This window comes from Eschrichtius robustus, chromosome 3 (genome assembly GCF_028021215.1).
Source record: "Eschrichtius robustus isolate mEscRob2 chromosome 3, mEscRob2.pri, whole genome shotgun sequence".
NCBI classification, from domain to species: Eukaryota; Metazoa; Chordata; class Mammalia; order Artiodactyla; family Eschrichtiidae; genus Eschrichtius; species Eschrichtius robustus.
The window spans coordinates 118,657,858-118,667,809 of record NC_090826.1 but is presented as its reverse complement, the minus strand read 5'-3'; the positions used below and the strand labels follow the sequence as shown (position 1 = coordinate 118,667,809).

General features: G+C 41.1%; 1 protein-coding gene across 1 annotated transcript in view; it reads right to left on the bottom strand.

Moving 5' to 3' along the window:
• Positions 1–1,608: 1,608 nt before the first annotated feature.
• Positions 1,609–9,952, bottom strand: part of ATF6 (activating transcription factor 6) — a 225,750-nt gene continuing 217,406 nt past the window's right edge. The window contains exon 16 of the mRNA XM_068541157.1: positions 1,609–6,951. Within this exon, the coding sequence (XP_068397258.1) occupies positions 6,743–6,951 (209 nt within the window). The 3' untranslated portion in view covers positions 1,609–6,742. The remainder of the gene's footprint in view (positions 6,952–9,952) is intronic.

Here is a 9,952-nt window from a genome sequence, read left to right as displayed (position 1 = left end):
ACTTAATTTCAAATCCCAGCTCCGGTATGTGTTAGTAGTGAGTTCGTAGGCAAGTTCCTTATTCTTTTGTGCCCATTTTTTCCATCTGTAACGTGGATAATGATATCTATTTCATAAGGCTGCTGTAAAGTTTAATGAACTAATGCTTGCAAATGCTTAGCACAATGTCTGTTAGATGTTACGTCTTCAATATGTATCAGCTGTTATCAGGAAGTCAACTAAGGGAAGGATTGTCTTCAGGCAATTGTACAGATTACACCAAATGTGATGGAGTGAATAATATGGTACAGATTTCCTATGGTTAGCAAAACATTGGAAGTGGTCTAAATTTCTAACAAAAGAGAACTAGTTAAATTGCAGAGTATGCGCTAGAAGAACCCTCTATTTCGGGCACCATGTATTGTGTAATCCAAATGTCAGTTGTGGTTATCCTTTGAGATCCCAAAATTGGCTTGAACAGTATCCCACATACAGTGGGAAGTCCCGGAGGCACAATCCCATAAGGATTTGGTGGCAAGGTCCCATGAGGGCGAGGGTGTGGCGGGAGCGATATTTTCCTGGTCACCTCTGTTGCTTCACTGACTTCCATTTATGAATTATCTTGCTTCAGTATCTGCAAGCTTTTTTTCTGCATTAGTCATACCACACTGAATCCTACTCCCATTCTTTCACCCCCCAAAACAACACTGATTCAAAGCTGTGTGTGCAACAGGCCACAGTTTGAAGCCTTTTTTTGCCCTCCTGCCACCAGGAAGTCTTCTCACGAGTCCCTGAGAGGCTCCAGCATCCAGAGACCAAGCCCTGTAGCTTGGGTCCACTTTTCCTTTTCTGCTGCCCAGCCCCCTACCCTCCATTGTGTACTGACTTTCTCTGCAGAAGAAGGGATTTGGGGTCTTACTTTCTAAAGAAGCCTAATAAGGTATCTTAGGAAACAAATGTAGTTTTGCCTCAAAGAAAGAGAACCCTGACGTTACTGTAATTTTGTATATTTGCGTATTTGACCCCACAGGCCACTGTGAGCTCTTTTAGGGCAGGAATCTATGCCCGATCTATGTCTCGCGAGGTTAGGAATCCATGTGCTGAAGCTAAAGTGCCTGGGTCCAAATACTGGGTCTATTATTTACAAGTTATGTGACCATTGTAGGAAATGAGTTGTAGGGAGGATTGAAATAAAAGAGCTAGTGAACTTCTTAGTGCCTGAGGCATACACCGGGTACTCAGTAAATGCCTGCACTGATTATTCCCAGAAGGATTCTTTGCTGTCAGTCTTCAGTGACTAGCTTCATGCTTGGAGACATGTCATTCTAAGCTGAGAGGAGGTTTTGGTGTGATTAACTCGGTTTCCTGATGTAGAAGGACAAAGTACAAGAAGTTTTTAGACAATTTTTTTTTCCCTTAGTAAGACTGTAGTTCAAATATTTGGACACAATAAAGGAAACTTTTACTTAACCAGGTTGGGAAAAAGAGCGGAAAAGAGCTCAATTGTTTCATCTAAACAGTAACAGGCCACAAAACCATTTTAGGCTTCCCTTCTCATTACTAATCACTTAACACTGAAGATTCATTTTGGGTCTTTTTTTCTCTTTCTACATACAAAACAAAACAAGGCAAGTTTAAAAATTCTTTATTTGAACTTTAGACAAGGAACAAGTATTGCATTATAAAGACTTGCTTAAAAGCATGACATAGTCTGTTGTCATTGTTTCTTTATGTGTTGTAAACCAACATAAGTATTGAGGGAGAGAATGGTACATCTTTCCTCTGCATCTTTAACCCATTCTTAACTGAGCAAGGATACAACCCTCAGAAAGAAAACCCTGGTGAAATGGCATCTCTAACACTCTCTCCTCAGGTTCTAATGGCTCCAGGGGAGAAGCACTGTTGGTCTCAGCCTAACCATATTGGCAACATGACAACAAGAAACTAGTATCTCTAAGGCCAGTAGTGCACAGCAGTTTCCATCTAAAGTTCTATTTCTTTTCCCACCATCTTTTATGAAAATGACTGACCTAGAAATTAGGGCTGAGTGTGAGTTAAAATGGTCCAATATACATTTACTGTGAGAGTCAACCTGCTAATCTCTATCTGGGATGGTCCTATTGGGGGATATGCCAAACTTCCTGGTTTGCTTATTAACTAATGGTCACCGACACCACTGGGGGCAAGCAGCAAGACAGTGTGCTGTTTGTTGACCTTGGCAAATGATAAACTATGATTTATTTACTCCTTGGTTCCCCAGCTTAATATAATTTAAAGTCTTTTAATGTGCTAAAAGTCTCTAAGGCAGCAAACTAATATGCTGAATATGGTGTCCACTATTTCACAGTGACTAGCCATGACATGATTCGTACGTAGGATCAAGTTTCCTGATCAAGATGCCTTTGTCATCCTTCTTTTTATAAATTCTGACAGATATCAACATAGATATTAACACACAGATATTAGAATAAACTGCTAAAAGTGCTAGTCTTATCCAAAATAAACTTTGTTTTAAGCTTAGTCTTTAAAAATATAAGTTAACAGGATACATTCTGATTTCTTTTTTCAGGTAAGAGAAAACTTTTTTTTTTTTTTTTTTTAATGTGCATAGTTCCATCTGGACTCCAGCAACATTTTTGGGGGTAGTCCAATATTCTGTTTCCTAGAAAATTACAAATCAACCACAACCCCTAGGGAAACAGGAATTGCTCCATCCCAAATATTGTCAGGGGTAAGAATAAAAATGTCTTACATTTCATTTTCTTTCTTTAAGCTTTATTCTTGTTTTTAAGGTAAAAGTTATAATTAGTATTCCTATTAGCAGCAAAGATCCTAATTTCTGTCAATTAAAATGACTCAGGACTGACAGAAATCACATTTTCGCAAAGAATGAGGGATCCATAGGGGGTAATAAATGTCTATCAATTTGGTCATTAAGCAATCTTATTTGAGAGGTTAATTCGTACGAAAACAGCCAATAGTATGCAAGATCTCATTTGAAGTTCAGGCCTATGACTCTGCAGCAGGAAGCTGAGTTGGCCCAGCAGTATGCAGTGGAAAGAGGGCTTTCATGGTGGAAAATTTCCATGTGGTCAGACTGAACGGGGCATGGGCTCTTACTCTGGCTCGTCAGTAAAAGTGGTTACTTCTAATAGATAGTTGAAAGCGGAAGCTGCTTTGAAACTTTTCAAAGTGTTGTTTGTTAGAAAGTCTAGTACAATTACAAGTTTTTCTGATATTCTGTCAAGTTGCACAACCTGAGCTCAGTGAAATGGCAAGAATCAGAAAGAAAATAGTACAAAAATTGCAAGGAGCTTGAGAGTTCTCCAGTTTTAATCACTCCAAATGCCACAGCAGCAGCACCTTATCAGAGTGTCACTGCTGTGACTACTGGGGGTTCATTCCCAGGAGGAAGAGTCAAGCCAGGAAAGTTTGATCAGGACAGTGTCTCTTTTAAAATGCTAGAAAAATCGGTTTGAATCCCAAGTTTCTTGTCTGTTTCTAAGTAGTGTTTATTCAGAACACTCAAGAATGACTCATATAACACTGCTGCTTTCAAATACCGCCATGTCTGCTTCCTGCTAACAAGAAAAGGCAAAGAAATGCCAGCTTTGTTCTGGGACTGTAGTCATTTAAAAAAAAAAATATTAGAAGATGCTCTGAGCTTTTATAATCACAGGGGATTTTTTCACTTGTGAAAAGAAAGACAAACCCCACCCAATAACCTAAACTGCAAGAATGGCAAGCAATACATTTGTTTCAAGATGATCCTTTCACAAACCCTAACTGTGGAAAGAGGCATTTTACACTGCTGCCCTAATGGAACTGTGTCCCTGTTCTGCTGAGTGAGTTAACCCCACGGGGAAGAAGCTCCTGACGTCTGACTCAGTAGACAGCATGAGGGAACATCCACTTCCATTAAGCCTGAAAAACTTGGAACTTGCAACCAGGTGGAAAAACCATTCCCAGCAGCCTCTGCCATCACCTCCCAAGACAGCAGTACTGGTGGCCCAAAGGGCACAGAGTCACCTAATAACAGGCGGACTTGCCTCCTCCATGAGCTTATCTAACAAACATTCTCACAAGCTTGCAAAATGCCACTTAAAAACTCAATAAATTAAAAAATTATACACACACACACACACACACACACACCACACACACCACACACACACACACACACACACACACACACACACACACACACGTCCCCCATAATTCCTGGCTGCAATCCCCAAAAGGCCATCTCACCAAAACAATTAAGCCAAAAGACCAGCTTAATTTATTCATCAGGCAGAGCAACTTTCCGTTTCCTAAAGGACCTCGAGCTAATGTACAGACATGACAATAAAAACTACCCTTGTGCCCAGAGATTAACAGTAGCCTTGACAGCAGTTTAAAAAGTAGAATACTTGTCAGCTGCCTTTCACTCATTTCCTGAAACTTTACCCTGAGGAGAATCCTGTTCCCTCATCTCAAAAAGATCAGTTCAAGAACGGGTCATGACAAGGGGTGGAAGGGTCAGTGAGTGAAAAGAGAAGGAGGCAAGGCTCCCAGACTGCTTTTCATGGTCACTTCACAGGTACCCTTAACCCACACTTTCACCTGAAAGAGAGGCATTAACGTGACATAACATACTTAAGTCTTCAGTCTGACCAGTTGGTAAAATGCACACAGGAAAAGCTGGGAATAGAGGGATAAAGTAAAAGCAAGTGCCCCAAACAAGAAATCCACGTGATGGTTTGTTTTTGTGTGATTCAGTGCAAAGGAGAGGAAGGAAGCACCATCTACAGTCACTCCACACACACTGTATTTGCATCCACCGTGATAACTACGACGGTTGCAGGAGAAGATTGGCAGCTTGGGAATGACCGTGTTGCCACTGCCTACTAGCCATGGTAGCAGCCTCTTGTTTGGCTAATTCACAGGACAGAACGGGAAGGAGCAGGGCCAGGAGAAGACATTCCATGAGAAGACTGCCCTGCAACCTAAAGGTCTTCTAGGCACTTGCCTTCTATTCCTTGGTGCCCCTTAGAAGGAAGAGTGGTCCTCAGGGAAAATGGTTCTTGTCTGAAAACTGCCTGGGGCAGCCCAATCAGAGAGGAGTGCTGCCCTGACTTAAAATAGTTTGTACATGGCTAATGGATACTTTTCAAACTCCAGATTCCCAGGGAATAGAGCAAGAGTCCCCTTCTTCCCCTCACAAGAGTGAAACTGATTTCCTCTGAAAGCGTCTCATTGGCTTGAGCAGCGAGGCACCACTGTCCAACCAGAAGTGCTGGTGAGTCTTCAAAATTATTTAGGAGCCACGCCTAATTTCACAGGCAGAAAACTAACTCACTAAAGGTAGTCCTTGAGGAGTTGATATAATGTCTCTTTCCTTTTCTTGCAAGGAGGAAGAGATTGATAACAGTGTGGAAATGGAAGGGAAGAAATCTGACAAGAGCAAGTCAATTAGGACAGGAGGCAGTGTTTGCAGAATGAATGAATTCTATGGAGAAATTCAAAAGTTTCGTAGGAGGAGAGGGTAGAAGACTCACTTTTAGAAGCTGAAGGTAGAAATCACAGAGAAGACAGTCAAAGTACAAGTGAACAAAGTAAGATATTTTTCTGTTTTGTTTTTGTTTTTAATAATGGGAGGACAAAAGAGTTAATTCCTTCACTGCCTTTTCACTGGAGAATTGAAAATGATTGCAGTACTATGGGATGCACTCGACCAGCAGGAATCTAACTTGCCTGTCTGCATAGTCTTAAAGGAGTAAATACTTATCAATTCTCAAGAGAAAAAGCTCTTGTTTGTTTAAATGTAAAGTCACCTACATGCTCCTTAGCTGAACTGGGTATCATATCAATAGAAGGTGTGTAGTGTGTGGAGATTCACAATAAAAATGAAGTATTTGTCCTGTGGTCCTTGAGGATCTGAACCAGATTACTAAAGAGAAGACGTAAATATGTGTGCTAACACTCAGTGGCCCATGGCCCTCAGAATAAACGGTAGCTGTGGCTTTAATCTTAAACTGCAATCACATCAAACTTTCAGTGTTTTAAACATATGTATTAATGAAGCTATCTCCTCTTTCACAGCCCGCCTTCTCTTGCATTTCATTCTCGCAAATTTGCTACCCACCTCCGACCCCAATACAGTTGTTCACATGTAGTCTCAGGTGTGAACCGCAAATCGCAAGATAAACTTTACCACCGGGGGATTTTCCCCTTTACCTGAAACTCCAAATTGTTCTGACTCTTTTGGGGATGCTTTCGGCTCTTCTGGTTTTGACATTTGCTTTCCAATAAGCACACATCCACAATTGGTTTTCATTAAGTTGATGAAAGATCTAATGAGTGGAAACATCTGGGTGCTGTTAAATAAGAGTCTCTTTACCATACCAATAAGTGAAATGGCAGAGAGGGGAAGTGGATCTTATTTGAAAGGATATGACTATTTAAACACAAAACGAATACAGAGGGAAAAGCAATTCAGAAAGGTACAGAAAAAAATATCTAAACCAGACAACAGTGGAGGATGCAGGGCTACACGTGCCTGTGGAGATATGCTGCTCCCCTTGTGTCTGAGTTCCAGTGCTTTCCAAGTAGATGGGCAGATGGCGAAAAATAGAGCAGCTTCTTTTCTTCTCTTCTATCTCTTGAATTCTATTATGAGGCAGTTCTCTGCTTGCCACCAAGGCAGAAAGAAGCATTTCTCTCATCCACTCACCGGTCCGGCAGGGTCCCATCCTTAGTTTTCCATTGTAGCCCCTGGGTACTACTGTAGTGACTCAGGGATGGTGCTGACAACGTGGGCTGCCTCTGTGGCTGCTGGAGGGGAACCAAAGAAGGTGTTGGTTTGATTCCTCTGCTGATCTCGGAGGTAAGGAGGAACTGACGAGCTTTTGATGTGGAGGATCCTGGTGTCCATCACCTGACAGTCAATCTGCATCATCACTTCGTAATCCTGCCCATTGATCACATTCTCTGCAGAGAGAAATAAACACAAGGAATAACTATTCAACAGAATGTGCAATTCTGCTATAAGCTTCAATCCCAGAAAGACATCAACGCGCTTCAAGGGTGTGAACTGTCAACACGCTTTCAAGGGTACAGAGAGACTTCATCAGTCACCCAGCAGAGCTACAGTGCCAGGATGGCCTGTCCTCTCCTCAATTCTAGTTCCCAAACAACCTTCATTGGCTCAATAAAGACTGGAGCCACTGTCAGAGTAGACTATCTGTCCACAGATATTATATGTCTTGTATGCTTTCCATGCGGTGTATCACCATGGCTGGAGCAACTGGAACAGCAGGAGATTTTAGTTGGGGGAGGGGAGAGTGGAGAGGGAAGAATACTTAAGTTCTCCCCTTCCCTTTCAACAATGGGAAGGAATAATTGTCGAAAGGACCGCCATATCATGCGAAGGTAAGGAGACCTTGGCCAAGACTGCTTGGCTCCTGTTCATCAGTAATATTTCTAATTTCATTAAGACATTCCCAACTATGAATTTAAAGATTTGTGCTTAGGAACATAAAATACAGTGAAGACTGACAACAAGTTGTAGACATCTGACAATCATGCTCTTTCCCAGAGGCCACCGTCACTTCTGGTCCGTATTAAGGCAGTCCTTAATTTCAGAGTTCTGGATTCCAGGTACAAAGAGAGCAATACATTTCCAATTTGGGATTAAAAGGAATGCTATAAGGACTTCCAGGTAAACTAGAGGCTACTGGCATAAGGGAACGGGAAAAACCATATAGAGCCATGCTTAACACATATGGGGTAACTTACTATCCTGAGTTTAATATACACAGACATGTACTACACTCCATTCTTCCTATGAGGACAAAAGCTCTTTATTTTCGGGAGAAGGCCAAATTATTCCCCGATTTGTAATTCTAGGTGGTCATTTTCCAACTTGTAGTCAATGAAACTTGGGCATAAAACTGATGGAAGAATTATAAATAGATAACATCTTTCAAGACCAGCTGGACATTCATAGCAATGCAGTTAGAAGATGTGTAAACTTGGAAGAATGCGGGGAGTCAACGTGGCACCTCAGTTTGCATTTTCAACCATGAATCCAGAGCTGGGTGTGGGACCAGGAAGAATGCTGGCGAAGGCCTAGTCCTGTACTGCCTTTTCATGAAGATGATATACAGCCAACCAGTGATTTCAAAATTAAACATTTGGCTTCTCTAGGGCAAAGAATTGAATTTAAAAGTAGAATTCTTTCTATTCCATTATCTTTTCTTTTTTTTTTTTTTTTACTACTACACCATGCGTGCCAAGTATTACAAATCCAGAGGAAGAAAATCCAAAGTTTGACATTTGATCCTCAGATTCCATTATGTTTGGGAAAATTGAACTATGGAGCTTGTAACTTAACGAGGCAGGAAATGACTTAAGGAGATCATCTAATCCGGGGTGTCTTAAATTAGGGTCTAATGCACAGACTTCAGGGAGTCCATAAGTTCCCTGAAATTGCATGCAAAGTTTTATTTGTATGTGCATTTTTCTCGAGAGGGGGTACATCAGATTCTTAATGAGGTCTATGACCCCCTAAATGTTAAAAACTATTAAATCTAATAATCTATCAACTTTAAGTGCCTTGAGCAGATCATATATCCCATTTTAAAGCCAATGGAAGACATCATTATTCCACTTCTATTGGTTGATTGCCTGTGTCAATCTCTAAAATAGTCTCCATTGATGGTGAATTTCCCATTACAAGTCTTATAAATCTCTTCAATTACAGTTAAAGCTAATTTCCTTCTTTCCCAGCCTTACTAGCAACGAAGAGCAGTTGGTTGCTGCTGCGTATTAACTAACCCTACCTATTCTTTAAGACCATTGCTATGGACACTTAACTCCAATATTACAACTCCTGCCACTTTGTAATGGCTATCAACTCATTTACTTATCTTTAGAGAATTAAATCTGATTGGCTGTAAGTTAGCCAACGTTTCCTATCAAAGTGTTTTCTTTTCCAAAAAGTAGGCAATGGAAGAAAGACAACCTGTTAATGTATTTGGAGTCATTACATTCAGAACATGTGACAGGGTTCAGATTTCAAGGTGCCACACTAGTCATTTCCTTTTGGAACCACGGTCCCTCTCTGTTTTAGAAAAACTGAAAGACTGTGTGCATATGCACACACACACGGACACACTGAGACACAGATGACTAAATAATGAAAAACACATGTATAAAAGACATGTAATATACATTACTAATTTTTACTACTTTCCTAGATTAACTCGGAATCCAGATGACAGTTTAAGATCAAGACTATGTTCTGTCATATCGCCCATACCACCTGCAGAAGTTATTAGGGCCCATGCGCCTGCTATGGTTTAAACAGATAACTGGGGTTCTTTAATATCTTAAATGTTGGGAAGAGATGAAAAACCTGGTGATATGTGCTCAGATGCTTGGGGGAAAACTAAAGCTGCGACCTGATTCCAAAACCTGGGAGTCCCTAGTCATGGCTGAAATGGTACTGTTATCCTAAGCCCAACCGAAGGCTCATGCTAGGTATGGTTTGGGTGGCTTTAAAATGGATTCTGTTCCTCACTCCTTTCTGAACTTCTAGGCCAAGGAAACTGTCAGCATTACTAGAAGAAGATTCTACCAGATAGGATATGAATGCCTTAAACCGAATTTAGGAAGCCCCTTCTGAATGACAAGCTGGAAAATTTAGGTTTAAAGTGACACGCCATGAGGAATCCCAAGTTACCCAACACCTCTAAGAAAATAGTTAAAGGGGCTACAGCAATTTCTTTTCTTCAGTCTACTCTGTGGGACCTTATAGAAGTCCTTTGGGTGTTTCAGTATTGACCCCCTTGGATAGTGAGTGAGGTGGTCTCTATTACGGATGAGGCTCTAATTATTTTAATTAAAGGAGGACAGAATGGGAAACAGCTTATGATCACTCATGGGCTTCACAGGGCCCTCCCCTGCGCTGTCGGGCATCTGTTCACAT